We start from the raw sequence: 15,584 nt of genomic DNA on the forward strand, positions 1-15,584 counted from the left end.
CTGGTAACGGGAGGTAAAATAACAAAAACAGACTTGGTTGGTAGTCCCCTCTCTGCGGAGTTTAATGTTATAATAGAGCGATTTTTTCTACTTTCTCCTTCTTTTCTTTCTAGGGTCTATTTTCTCACTTTACTTCCTTCTCTAACTTCTTTCCTAAGGGGCTTTCTTTTCCTTACACTCTCGCACTGCACGATTCTCTTGCACTTTCTTTACTTTCCTAACTTCTACTTTTTTTCTTAAAGCTCTAAAAAAAAAAAAAAAAAATGAAGCGGTATAAAAAATGTATCAAGATATATGTGTTGTGTAGAATTGTAATTTACCGTACTTCTATTTAAAAAAAAAAAAAAAAAAAAAAAAAAAAAAAAAAAAAAAAAAAAAAAAATTCAAAGGAAACAAGTATGTTTCATTTGATGGGTTATCACCCAATGATAAATTTGGACACTAACGATGAAAATTTGATAAAAACGTTCTCATAAACGTAATAGACAATTGACAATTCGGCCCTTCGAGCCAGCATCACCATTCAATGTGATCATGGCTGATCATCCGCAATCAGTACCCCATTCCTGCTTTCTCCCCATATCCCGACTCCGCTACCTTTAAGAGTCCTGTCTAGCTCTCTCTTGAAAGTATCCAGAGAATTGGCCCCCACCGCCCTCTGAGGCAGAGAATTCTACACTCACAACTGTGTGAAAGTTTAGATATCCTTCTAAACTCCAGAGTGTACAAGCCCAGCCGCTCTATTCTCTCAGCATATGACAGTCCCGCCATCCCGAGAATTAACCTTGTAAACCTACGCTGCATTCCCTCAATAGCAAGAATGTCCTTCCTCAAATTAGGGGACCAAAATTGCACACAATACTCCAGATGTGGTCTCACTAGGGCCCTGTACAACTGCAGAAGGACCTCTTTGCTCCTATACTCAACTACGTTTGTTATGAAGGCCAACATGCCATTCGCTTTCTTCACTGCCTGCTGTTCCTGCATGCTTACTTTCATTGACTGATGAACAAGGACCCCCAGATCCAGTTGCACTTCCCCTTTTCCCAACTTGACACCATTTAGATAATAATCTGCCTTCCTGGTTTTGCTACCAAAGTGGATAACCTCACATTTATCCACATTAAACTGCATCTGCCATGCATCTGCCCACACCCTACCTGTCCAAGTCACCCTGCATTCTCATAGCATCCTCCTCACAGTTCACACTGCCACCCAGCTTTGTGTCATCTGCAAATTTGCTAATGTAGCTTTGAATCCCTTCATCTATATCATTGATGTATATTGTAAATAGCTGCGGTCCCAGCACTGAGCCTTCTGGTACCCCACTAGTCACTGCCTGCCATTCTGAAAGGGACCCGTTAATCCCTACTCTTTGTTTCCTGTCTGCCAACCACTTCTCGATCCATGTCAGCACTCTACCCCCAATACCATGTGGCGTAATTTTGCACACTAATCTCCTATGTGGGACCTTATCAAATGCTTTTTGAAAGTCCAGGTACACTACATCCACTGGCTCTCCCTTGTCCATTTTCCTAATTACATTCTCAAAAAATTCCAGAAGATTAGTCAAGCATGATTTCCTCTTCGTAAATCAATGCTGACATGGACCGATCTGGTTACTGCTATCCAAATGTGCTACTATTTCATCTTTTATGATTGACTCCAGCATCTTCCCCACCACCGATGTCAGGCTCACTGGTCTATAATTCCCTTTTATCAGTCCCATCAGTCTACTCAACACCATTTCCTGCCTAATGTTGATTTCCTTCAGTTCCTCCGTCACCACAGATCCTCTGGCCACTGGTACATCAGGAAGATTGTTTGTGTCCTCCTTAGTGAAGACGGTTCCAAAGTACCTGTTCAACTCATCTGCCATTTCCTTGTTCCCCATAATAAATTCACCTTTTTCAGTCTTCAAGGCTCTTAACTATTTTTTCCCTCTTCGCATACCAAAAGAAGCTTTTACTATCCTCCTTTATAATCTTGGCTAGCTTACCTTCGTACCTCAACTTTTCTCCCCGTATTGCCTTTTTAGTTGCTCTTTAAACGTTACCCAATCCTCTGGTTTCCTGCTCAGCTTTGCTATGTTGTACTTATTTTTTATGTTTATAGTCTCCATGTCAGCCACAGTTGCCCCTCACTCTCCTTGGAATCTTTCTTCCTCTTTGGAACAATCTGATCCTGCACCTTCTGTATTATTCCCAGAAATATCTGCCATTGTTGTTCCACTGTCATCCCTGCTGGGATATCTTTCCAGTCAACTTTGGCCAGCTCCTCATGGCTTCATAGTCCCCTTTGTTCAACTGTAATACTGACATCTCTGATTTACCCTTCTCCCTCTCAAATTGTAGATTAAAGCTTAATATGGTCACTACCTCCTAATGGCTCCTTAACTTGAAGTTCCCTTATCAAATCCGGTTCATTACACAACACTAAATCCAGAATTGCCTTCTCCCTGGTAGGCTCCAGTACAAGCTGCTCTAAGAATCTATCACGAAGGCACTCTACAAACTCCCTTTCTTGGGGTCCAGTACCAACCTGATTTTCCCTGTCTACCTGCATGTTGAAATCTCCCATTACAACTGTAGCATTACCTTTACAACATGCCAATTTTAACTCTCGATTCAACTTACACCCTATATCCAGGCTACTGTTTGGGGGACTGTAGATAAGTACCATTAGGGTCTTTTTGCCCATACAATTCCTTAGTTCTATCCATGCTGACTGCACATCCGCTGTTTCAATGTCACCCCTTGCAAGGGACTGAATGTAATTCTTCACCTACAGAGCTACCCCACCCCCTCTGCCCACCTGTCTGTCTTTTCGATAGGATGTATATATACCCTTGAATATTCAGTTCCCAGCCCCGGCCCTCTTGCAGCCATGTCTCTGTAATTCCAACAACATCATACTTGCCAATTTCTAACTGAGCTTCAAGCTAGTCCATTTTTTTTCTTATACATCACGGATTCATATACAACACTGTGACTTCAGTATTCACCTCCCCTTTCACACCGCTCACTATTGGCCCTGACCTTACTCTCTTATCCCTTCTCGAACTTTCCTTCCCATCGATTTGGGAGTCTTTTGTAACTTTTCCTGTACTCACTTCCCCTTTAACTCCATCTTTCTACTCCCAATTTGTCAATCCCTCCCCCCCCACTATTTAGTTTAAAACCGCACGTGCAGCCCTAGCAAACCTGCCTGCCAGAACATAGAAAATAGGTGCAGCAGTAGGCCATTCGGCCCTTCGAGCCTGCACCGCCATTCAATATGATCATGGCTGATCATCCAACTCAATATCCTGTACCTGCCTTCTCTCCATACCCCCTGATACCTTTAGCCACAAGGGCCACATCTAACTCCCTCTTAAATATAGCCAATGAACTGGCCTCAACTACCTTCTGTGGCAGAGAATTCCAGAGATTCACCACTCTCTGTGTGAAAAACGGTCCTAAAAGATTTCCCCCTTATCCTTAAACTGTGACCCCTTGGTCCCGCTCCAGTTAAGGTGTAACCCGTCCCTTTTGTACTGGTCACCCCTACCCCAGAAGAGATCCCTGTGGACTATAAAGCTAAATCCTTGCTCCCTGCACCAGACCCCCAGCCATTAGGATTATAGGACAGTAACATGTAGGATTCTCTCAAGAACAAGAGTGCTTATGGAATCAACACTAAAAGGTTCAGTTCTTATGACAATTAAGCATGGCAAGTAATTTCCTCTGGCTTGATTTGGAGTGATTGCATGTTAAGGCTGGAGTAAACCATGGCCAGAGAAGTGTCTGCGGGTCTACCTGGGTACTGGCAGCATCAGCCTCATGTTATGACTAACTGCTGCCTCCTCTTGGATGTGATGGAAACTGCTGTCTTTCCCTCTCTGTATGCCTTCACAGCTTTCCTTTGCCCAGAGTTTTCTTTAAGGTTCTGAACAGATATATTTGAAGGGACTGTGGGAAGCTAGCGAAAAAATTGCAGGAGCCCAGGCTGAGATATAGGAATCACCATCAGACAAGAGTGAAGTGCTGAAAGACTGGAGGGTGGCTAATGTTGTGCCTCTATTCAAGAAGGGCTGCGAGGAAAAGCCCGGGAACCATAGACCAGTGAGCATAACATCTGTGGCAACCAAGAAAGAATTCTAAATGATACGATATATATGCATTTGGATAGACAGGGGCTGATTAGTGATGGTCAGCATGGTTTTGTACATGAGAGATTGTGTCTTACAAATCTGACTGAGTGTTTTGTAGAAGGAACCAAAAAGGCAAAGCTGGAAATGTTGTCTATATGGAGTTCAGCAATGCATTTGATAAGGATCTGCATGGTTGGGTGCGCTGGAAGGTTAGATCACATGGGACCCAGGGAGAGCTGGTCAACTGGATAGATAATTAGCTTCATGGAAGGAAGGTGATGTGGAAGAGTGCTTTTCAGACTAGCCTGTGATTATGTGGTATCATAAATAATGAAGATGATTATCAGAAATTACAGCAGAATCTTAATCAACTGGGCAAGCAGGCTGTGGAATGGTTAATGGAGTTTAATGCAGATAAATACGAGGTAATGCATTTTGGAAAGCCAAACCAGGGTAGGACCTTCTCAGTGAATGGTAGAGTTCTGGGGCGTGTTATAGAGCAAAGGGATCTAGAAGTGCAGGTACATAGTTCGCTGAAAGTGGCACCACAGGTGGTGGAATTTGTGCCAAGTTCCTGATACAGCAGCACACAGTCCCGGCGTACTTCTTTTCTAAAGCACACAGGGTGGGGGAACCAAGAGCAACATAATAAATCAGTTGGATGGTGCTAATTTGGGTATCATGTAATCAGTTTTGTTCAACAACAGTTAAAAAAATTAAATCACAGAATTATATTCCAACAAATTTATATAACCAAAATATTTTGTCACGAGATTTATGGGCAAAATCTATTCTAAAATTAAATTCAGTTCAATAAAAATGGATGCGTGTTTCTTGCCTTATTTGCTTGTATTAGGTAAAAATCTTTGCCATAAAGTCGAAGGGCAAGTTCAAAGTTTCTACATTCCTCTTCTGTCCAAGCAGACCGGTCATCTGTGGATAGTGGATATTGACATTTACAAATAACATTTCCAAAATCATTTAAGTTTATAACCAGAGCATTCTGAAGCTCAAACTGTATTAATATTCTTACCTTGTGCAATTTTTACATTTGAGTGATAATTTCCAAGTGCTTCCTTAACTACGTAGTTACATTTTAGAAGTTCATAGAGTGCCTGTCGAGAGCATGAAACAAATAGTTTAAAATCTAAATATAAAACAATTTCAATTCTAGCCAAGGAAAATCAACATGTGTAGGAAGGATATACAGATGCTGGTTTACACCGACGTTAGATGCTGGATTAACTGAGCAGGACAGGCAGCATCTCTGGATGGAAGGAATGGGTGAAGTCTGAAGAAGGGTCTCGACCCGAAGTTACTCCAGCATTTTGTGTCTATTTTCGAGGAAGATCAACACTTGGAAAATGTAGATGGCTAGTGCATGTGCCTTTAACATAGTGACCTCACCACCTCTAACCACTCCCCCTATTAGGTGTATAATTGCATGCTCCCACCCTTGGCTCTCTCTCTCTAGCTCCGGTGACAGACCACGTACAGCTAGAGCAGTAGTGTTTGTGAACAGTTAATAAACTATAGTTAAGACACAATGTGTTGTTGAGACTTCTTTACAGAAAAGCACTAGTCAAATTATTAATAGATTTATCATAAAACTACAGAATAATTTAAAGATATTAGATAGAAAGATATCCTTCATAGATGTACTCCGTGTAAAAGCAGTCAGCTAGTTTCTTTCACTGTGACTACTTATGTACGCACATGTAATTGAGGGAGAAACTACCCCATTCAAATAGTTCTATGCAATTCCAAAACTCAATCGATTGCATAATATTTTTACTTGCATCTCAAATTTCCAGATCTATCAACTGTGATGATCGCATTTTTTTAAAAAATTCCAATAATGTGTACATGCCATTAGTGTTTCTTCCCTGGCCTCAAGGCTGGGACCTTGATCATATACTTTAATTCTATTCTTTATATGCAAAGAAATTAAAGGACTTTAATAGCCATAATTTTGCTTTAGTTTTTCCTCGGCAGTGGCAGTCACAAGTTCTCCATGAATTGCCGTGAATATTGTTAAAAACACAGAAAACTTATCTTATATTCATTCAAAGTGTTTGATCCTCATTTGCTCATGAAATTCATAATGTATATAAAGCCCATTAACCTATTTGGGATGCAAGGGGAAATCCACGTTGTCAGAGGAAGAACATGTAAACTCTACATAAACAGCACCCAAGCACAGGATTAAACACTGGTAATTAGGAGTTGCACATCATCCTGGAATGGATTAGGAAAATAAAAGCACTCTAAGATGATTAATGTACAAAGACACACACCCCAAGAACACCAGCACCTTTTAATCTTTTAAAAATAAAAGTGTTGCTATTTTACTATCGAAGTGGATGATGTCACATTTTTCTGTAGTACATAGTACATTCCTTTTTCTTATTCAATTATATAACCTGTCTTTTTTTCCACCACATTACTCATAAATTCCAGAAGCAGAATTATGCCATTCAGCCTATCAAGTCTACTCCGCCATTCAATCATGGCTGATCTACCTTTTCCTCTCAACCCCATTCTCCTGCCTTCTCCCCATAACCCAACACATTGTACTTTGCTTTTTTTTTAAAGTAAGAAAGAAAATCAACCCATTGGTGGTTCTTTGCTGAATTCTGAAACTTTACCAATTGTCAGGCCTATTAGGTTTTTTTGGGCACATTTCTCTCTGATCTTTAATTTCTCTTGGTGGATATGAAGAACCACTTTCTGGGGAGATTTATATCTTAAAATGGATATATAAATCTCCAAATGTTAACTGTTGCATATTTTTCATGTAATAACCAACCATGTCATACCTTTCAATGTTTAATTATTTGACAAATAGTTTCTCTCCCATTTGACTCACTGTATCAATTTGGCTGGGAATGGTACAATGCCAGGTCACTTTGACCTAAACCACATTTTAAGTGAGTAAAACTATTTCTAATGAAATGACACCACTCATATTCACCTGTTCATTGTCTCTTACATGGATACCTTCAGGTATACCACCAACTCCTTTTTCGTCTGTAGATCTCTTAGCTGCTTCATGCAAGAACTCCTTTATTGTATTTTCAGGAAGCAAATGGGGAGTCCAAAGTAATTGGTCCTCATTTTCATAAACTAGAAATAAAATACATGTTACAGTAACTTTCTGATTCTTATTGAAACATGAATATATTCAGCTCCATCATACAATTTATGGATAAGGGAGCGCCAGTGAATGTGGTGTATCTGGACTAAAAAAAGCCTTTGACAAGGTCCCACACAAGAGACTATTAGTGTGCAAAATTAGAGCGCATGGTATTGGGAGTCGGGCATTGACATGAATAGAGAACTGGTTGGCCGACAGGAAGCAAAGATTAAGAATTAACGGGTCCTTTTCAGAATCGCAGGCAATGATTTGTGGGGTGCCGCAAGGCTCGGTGCTGGGACCCCAGTTATTTACACCATATATTAACAATTTAGACAAGGGAATTAAATGTGAATCTCCAAGTGTGCAGATGACACAAAGCTGAATGGGCGTGTGAACTGCGATGAGAATGCTATGAGGCTGTAGGGTGATTTGGATAGGTTGGGTGAGTGGGCAGATGCAGTATAATGTGGATAAATGTGAGGTTATCCATTTTGGTCACAAGAACAAGAAGACAGATTATTATCTGAATGGTGTTAGATTAAGAAAAGGGGAGGTGTAACAAGACCTGGGTGTACATCAGCCACTGAAAGCAAGCATGCAGGTACAGCAGGCAGTGAAGAAAGCTTCATTGGCCTTCATTGCGAGAGGATTTGAGTTTAGGAGCAAGGTCGTACTGCAGTTGTACGGGGCCCCGATGAGACTGCACCTAGAGTATTGTGTGCAATTTTGTTTTCCTAATTTGTGGAAGGACATTATTGCTATTGAGGGAGTGCAGCGCAGGTTCACCAAGTTAATTCCCGGGAAGGCGGGACTGACATATGATGAAAGAATGGTTTGACTGGGCTTGTATTCACTGGAATTTAGAAGGATGAGAGGGATTATATTATAGAAACATATAAAATCCCTAAAGGATTGGACAGGCTAGATGCAGGAAAAATATTTGATGTTGGGGGAAATCCAGAACCAGGGACCACAGTTTAAGAATAAGGGGCAGATAGACAAAAATGCTGGAGAAACTCAGCGGATGAGGCAGCATCTATGGAGCGAAGGAATAGGTGACGTTTCGGGTCAAGACCCTTCTTCAGACTCGACCCGAAATGTTACCTATTCCTTCGCTCCATAGATGCTGCCTCACCCCAGGGCTCAAAATTAGCGGTTGCCCGGGTGCCAATGACCACCAAAGTGCCGCCGGGCAACCTAAACGCCGAGTCATTTTTCCCAGCATGGACATGCAGATACTGGTTTATACCGAAGATAGACACAAAAAACTGGAGTAACTCAGCGGGTCAGGCAGCATCTCTGGAGAAAAGGAACGTGACGTTACGTGTCGGCAACGGCTGTCGTGCGGGGCAAAGATATTAGTAGCGGGGTGACAAAGGGTCGGAGCAAATGACGGGCCCTGCACAGCGGCCGCGACACAGGCTCCACCCCTCCTCCTCCCGCACCCCGCCCGCCCTGATAGCGGCCGCTGCTTGCAAATCAGCTAACGGTGATAACCGCTTTCAAAACAAACCCTCTCATACGCCGAGGCCGGGAGGGGGAGGCCTCCTTCCGCCATCTGAAGCAGCTGCACCAAAGATCCTATAGCTATAGGATCTTTGACCTGCACCGCTCGGCCCCGCACCTTGCTGTTGGCTGGCGGAGGCAGGGGGGGCTTGGTGGCGGATAGAGACGGCCAAGGCAGCGGGGCGATGCTGTCCGAGGAACACTGACCTTCCTTCCTCCCACCTCCTCTGCTCCCCCCCCTCTCTCTCTTGTACGGCCCCTCCCCCCCCTCTATCCCTTGTACTGCCCCCCTCCCCCCGGGACCCCTCCACTGATCCCCATTCCCGCCTCTATTCAGTCCTGTGACATCCACTGTGCTCACCTCTCCATCGACCACCCCCCATCTATTCATCCTGCGCTGATCACCCTATCCACCTCGCATTGATTCTCTTGCCAACCCTCCATTCATCCTGCACTGAACCTCCCATTCATCCCGTACTGCCCCCCCCTTCCATTTATCCTGCACCTATCCCCCATCCATCCTGTAGTGATCTCCCCATTCATCTTTTACTGATTCCCTCATTCATCCTTTACTGATTCCCTCATTCATCCTGTACTGATCCCCATTCATCCTGTAGTGAGCATCCCATTCATCCTGTACTGAGCCGCCCATTCATCCTGTACTGATCCCCCATTCATCCTGTACTGATCCCCCATTCGTCCTGTACTGATCCCCCCATTCATCCTGTACTGATCTCCCCCATTCATCCTGTACTGATCCCCCCATTCAACACAACACCACTGACATCCCCGTGCTCTCCCCTCACAATTTTACATACTGCAACCGACACGTACAAATTCACCTGCCTCAATCCATCCATTCCGCACCGATTGCCTTCTCAACCCCCCCACCCTCCCCCCCGCCATCTATCCACCTCGCACTGATTCACCCCCCCCCCCCCGACCCTATTGTGCTGGAAATGTCTTCAGAACGAACATCGACTATGTTTGATAACGGAATGCAATCAAATGCGTTTTAATTCCCAATGTTAATGTTTGTTTTAGTCCATAAAGATGGATTAATTAAATTGTGAACACGTGAAACATTAAAACCGCAGTGTTTGATTGTCACTGCTACCGTTGACACGTTAATACAGAATTCATTTTAACGGCAAATCAAAGCTCTTAATATGGAGTATCAGTATTGTAGTTATTTAATGGACACCATTCACAACTATACGTTGGATTTATCCATGATTTACTTCTACAGTCGGTCATATACATCACAAATTTATTCATGAGATATTTCAGTTGAGATTTTAATGTTAATTCTGAAGTGGGAATGATGGAAACAGCGTTTATCAATTTTTTTTTTTTTAATCTGGTGCATACAAACTGGGTATCTTCATTGCTGTTCACAACACGTACATCTAATCTGAATGTTCGGTAATGTGACGTTTTGACACCTTTAAACATATTACCAAAAGAACATTTGCTGCAGTTATGTCCTTTGGCCATCAGTTAGTGTAACCACTAACATCAGTTAGTGTAATTTTTAACCTGTCAGAAGGGTATAGTCGGATTTAACATATTCTCATAAAATACCTTTAGAAATTTCCTTGCAACTGGATATTTTGTTATGGATAAATTATGTGGGAAACGAGAATGTTTCTGTACCAATAGCAATAACGACCCATGCTATGGCCATGTCATGGTAATTTTCAGTCCTTCACAGAAAACATGCTTGCATCAATCTGTGGCTCGCATGGTTAAGCATATATGTGACCATGGTCCAGGATTTATTGACACAGGTTGATCATACGCTGAATAATCCAACCACATTTTTGTTTAGAAGTGGAAAGAACTAATAGAAATTGCATTAATTGCAATGTGTAAAAAGAGTTGAGATACTGTATTATAATTTTGCTGCATGTCATTGTGGTATATATATCATGTCTTGATTGGTGAATATGTTAGGTTGTGACTTTATTTGAAGCAGAAATAATATGTGAATGCTTCATTGACCATAATTCCAACTGGCAACTACGCACTTCGTCCGAGCACATTATCGCAGGTGTCATGCAAACCGTCTTAAATGACCACCTAAACTGTCATTTAGCAACCTAAAAAGCTGTCAAGGTTGCCCGGCTGGCAACAGGGAAAAAAAGTTAAGTGAGAGCCCTGCACCCGCTGAGTTTCTCCAACATTTTGGTCTACCTTGAATACTTCAAATAAAGTCACAAAATAAACATATTCACCAATCAAGACATGATATATACTACATGATATATACCACAATGTATATATATTAGATGTACGTGGCAGTTCTTTCTTAAACAAGAATAAGGGGTAGACCATTTAAGACTGAGATGAGGAAAAACTTTTTCACCCAGAGAGTTGTGAATGAATCTGTGGAATTTTCTGTCACAGTAGGCAGTGGAGGGCAATTAATTGGATGTATTCAAGAGAGAGTTAGATTCAGCACTTAGGGCTAAAGGAATCAAGGGATATGGGGAAAAAGCAGGAGCGGGGTACTGATTTTAGATGATCAGCCATGATCATATTGAATGATGGTGCTGGCTCGAAGGGCCAAATGGTCGACTCCTGCACCTATTTTTCTATGTTTCTATCTCAAGCCCACAGGTCCATGTAACATCCTGTAAATCTTTGTAACCTTTTGAACGATGACATTTGTCCAAATACTGGGAGAACGATCTGCACGCAGAGTGCGACCTCATCAACAACTAGTACAAATGCATCATGATCTGCTCTGTCTCCGACTGGAAGGCATTGCAGAGGGTGGTGAAAATTGCCCAACGCATCACCGGTTCCACGCTCCCCTCCATTGAGTCTGTCCAAAGCAAGTGCTGTCTGCGGAGGGCGCTCAGCATCGCCAAGGACTGCTCTCACCCCAACCATGGACTGTTTACCCTCCTACCATCCGGGAGGCGCTACAGGTCTCTCCGTTGCCGAACCAGCAGGCCGAGGAACAGCTTCTTTCCGGCGGCTGTCACTCTACTCAACAACGTACCTCCGTGACTGCCAATCACCCCCCCCCCCCCCCCCCCCCCCCCCTCCGGACACTTATTATTTTTTTATTCAAATCGTTTGCTATGTCGCTCTTCAAGGGAGATGCTAAATGCATTTCATTGTCTCTGTACTGTACACTGACAATGACAATTAAAATTGAATCTGAATCTGATGTCCTATCATTTGTGGTCAATACCTTTCCAAATGAAGGCAAGCATGCAAAGCGCCTTCTTCGGTCCATCTGAACCGCCACTTTCAGGGAACTATGCACCTATACTCCTAGATCTCTCTGTTCCACAACACTCTCTGGTGCTCTGCCATTTACTGTCAAGTCCTGCCCTGGTTTGACATACCCAAGTGCACCATCTTATTTGTCAGAGTTCAATTCCATTTGCCATCCCTTCATAATTGATCCAGATTCTATTGCAAATTTAGATATCCTTCCTCACTGTGTATTGTACAATCAATTTTGGTATACTCTGCAGGTTTACCAGCAATGTTACATTATTATCCAAATTGTTAATGCAGATAGTAAACAAAAGTGAATCCAGCTCCGACCCCTGCAGCATACCACCAGTCACAGGTCTCCTATCAGTTGTTAACAAACACCATCCCATCCAAATCCTTTACACTCTGGGAGACCCAGTCCGCATTAGAGAAGTTGAGATCCCCCACTAAAACTATTATACTCTCAGCTATCTGCAATCTCTCCTACAAATCTGCTCCTCCAATTCCAGCAACTATTGTGGGGCCTAAAATACGCTCCCAAAGTGATCATCCCCTTCCTGTTTCTAGGTTCTACACATATAGTTTCACTGGACAATCCTACAAGAATATTCTATCTCCACATTGAAGGCCTTTCAAAAGTCCAAATACACCACAGTCACAGGTTTCCATTTATCTATTCTGCTAGATTCAATCTCATAAAACTACAGAATTATAACACATTTCTTTTTCAAGATCCATGAAGACTGCCATTTTTCCTGCAGGATTGTGTGCATGAGCTGATAGTAACCCAGTGTACTGAATTCACGCAGCGCCTCGGAATCAAAATCAATTATAGAAAAACACTGATTCGCAAGGAATCTACCCAAATAATTTAGATAATTGTCTTTTCGTGCTTACCAAAGTCATAAAGTGAATAAAATATTTTTCTCACCTTTATCTCCATCTTTATATTTGCACAGAGAAGATGGAATTTCAGCTTGATACTCTGAGCCCACCATTATTTCCTAAACAAGGACAAGCCAACATAAGTCACGATTGTTATCCAGCTAATATACATTTGTTTTCCATAAAACATAGCAATTAAGTAGATTCTAATGTTATATAATATGTCAGTACACTGGCGTCCCTGGTACCTTCTAAATTGTTGATAGATCATTTTACTTCAACAAATTCTCTTTTGGTGATAGTTCAACTTTATATAGCTTTTAGCTCTACCCCTCCAGCGCTGAAGCTCTGGGCCCAACACCGGCAAAGGCCGCACTAAACCAGCTGCAAGGCCGCGAGGAGGGGAGGGCGAAGAAGCGACAAGAAAGAAAGTCGCCTCTCCGTCGAGGTAGGTGCCTGAAAACGGTTTCCCCCTATTCCCCCTCCTCCCACCACCCCCCAGACAAGACATGGAGAAACACTAAAACATACTTTTGGACAAACCAAAAAAGTTGAAACACAAGCCCGCTGCATGCGAGGCAGCCGACTCGCAGCGCCACCGGAAGGGATTCTTGTGGTGACAGTCCTATCATTCCGCTAGTTAAGGAATTATAAAAGTTTGACCCAATAATAAATGTAGAACAGCGATATATTTCCAAAGGAAATTCGCAGCTGGTAGCATCCTCATGTCTGTCCAAGTAACATCATGATGCATTCTCTATAGCTCCAAAACATTGTTTTCTTGGTGGAAATGTGTTGTTTAAATAGTCCTCATTGTAGATAGTAGACAGCACAATATCTGTGCAAATCAATCATGGTTTAGGGTGTCAGCCAGCCAATCAAAAGGGACTGATTTGTCCGTAACTGTGTTTGCCTTTGTTGTACTGCATTTTTCCAGGTACAGTGCCCTCCATAATGTTTGGGACAAAGACCTGACATTTGTTTGCCTCTGTATTCCACAATTTGAGATTTGTAATAGAAAAAAAAAAATCACATGAGGTTAAAGTGCACATTGTCAGATTTGATTAAGGGCCATTTTTATACATTTTGGTTTCACTATGTAGAAATTACAGCTGTGTTTATACATAGTCCCCCCATTTCAGGGCACCATAATGTTTGGGACACATGGCGTCATAAGTGTTTGTGATTGCTCAGGTGTGTTTAATTTCCTCCTTAATGCAGGTATAAGAGAGCTCTCAACACCTAGTCTTTCCTCCAGACTTTCAATCACATTTGGAAACTTTTATTGCTGTTTATCAACATGAGGACCAAAGTTGTGCCAGTGAAAGTCAAATAAGCCATTATGAGACTGAGAAACAAGAATAAAACTGTTTGAGACATCACCCAAACCTTAGGCTTACCAAAATCAACTGTTTGGAACATCATTAAGAAGAGAGAGCACTGGTGAGCTTACTAATCGCAAAGGGACTGGCAAGCCAAGGAAGACCTCCACAGCTGATGACAGAAGAATTCTCTCCATAATAAAGAATAATCCCCAAACAACTGTCCGACAGATCAGAAACACTCTTCAGGTGTGGATTTGTCAATAACTACTGTCCGCAGAAGACTCCATGAACAGAAATATAGAGGCTACACTGCAAGTTGCAGACCATTGGTTAGCTGCAAAAATAGGATGGCTGGGTTACAGTTTGTCAATAAAAAGTACTTAAAAGAGCAACCACAGTTCTGGAAAAAGGTCTTGTGGACAGATGAGATGAAGAATAACTTCTCTCAGAGTGATGGCAAGAGCAAAGTATGGAGGAGAGAAGGAACTGCCCAAGATCCAAAGCATACCACACCACCTCATCTGTGAAACACGATGGTGGGGGTGTTATAGCCTGGGCATGTGTGGCTGCTGAAGGTACTGGCTCACTTATCTTCATTGATGATACAACTGCTGATGGTAGCAGCATAATGAATTCTGAAGTGTGTAGACACATCCTATCTGCTCAAGTTCAAGCAAATGCCTCAAAACACATTGACCGGCGGTTCATTCCACAGCAAGACAATGATCCCAAACATACTGCTAAAGCAATTTTTCAAAGCTAAAAAATTGTAAATTCTTGAGTGGCCAAGTCAATCACACGATCTGAATTAGCATGCCTTGTATATGCTGACTGAAGAGAAAGCTGAAGGGGACTAGCCCCCAAAATAAGCATGCCAAAGATGGCTGCAAAACAAGCATGCCAAAGATGGCAGAGCATCACCAGAGAATACATGAATCACAGACTTCAAGCAGTCATTGCATGCAAAGGATATGCAACAAAATACTTAACATGACTACTTTCATTTACATTGCTGTGTCCCAAACATTCTGGTGCCCTGAAATTTGGTGAACCGTGTATAAACACTGCTATAATTTCTACATGGTGAAACCAAAATGTATAAACATGGCCTTTATTAAAATCTGATAATGTGCACTTAAACCACATGTGATTTTTTCTATTACAAATCTCAAATTGTGGAGTACAGAGGCAAATAAATAAATGATGGATCTTTGTCCCAAACATTATGGGGGGCATTTTCAATGGAGAGCATTCCATCACATTCCTGAAATACTTTGGAGGCGGAAAAGCTTTTGAGAAACCAGGGAGTGTAAATCTTGCACATTTGATGAAGCCCAGTAACAACGCACAACAATTATTG

At 42.1% G+C, this 15,584-nt stretch overlaps 1 protein-coding gene across 8 annotated transcripts in view; it reads right to left on the reverse strand.

Annotated features, from left to right (window-relative positions):
• Window positions 1-15,584, reverse strand: part of LOC129696554 (mesoderm induction early response protein 3-like) — a 67,376-nt gene that overhangs the window by 20,304 nt on the left and 31,488 nt on the right. For all 8 annotated transcript variants that reach the window (XM_055634589.1, XM_055634580.1, XM_055634604.1 and 5 more), the window contains 4 exons: window positions 12,946-13,018; window positions 7,107-7,258; window positions 5,166-5,247; window positions 4,971-5,065 (listed from right to left, as the gene is read on the reverse strand). In XM_055634589.1, coding sequence (XP_055490564.1) covers window positions 4,971-5,065; window positions 5,166-5,247; window positions 7,107-7,258; window positions 12,946-13,018 — 402 coding nt within the window. The remainder of the gene's footprint in view (window positions 1-4,970; window positions 5,066-5,165; window positions 5,248-7,106; window positions 7,259-12,945; window positions 13,019-15,584) is intronic.

Source organism: Leucoraja erinacea, chromosome 1 (genome assembly GCF_028641065.1).
Source record: "Leucoraja erinacea ecotype New England chromosome 1, Leri_hhj_1, whole genome shotgun sequence".
NCBI classification, from domain to species: domain Eukaryota; kingdom Metazoa; phylum Chordata; class Chondrichthyes; order Rajiformes; family Rajidae; genus Leucoraja; species Leucoraja erinaceus.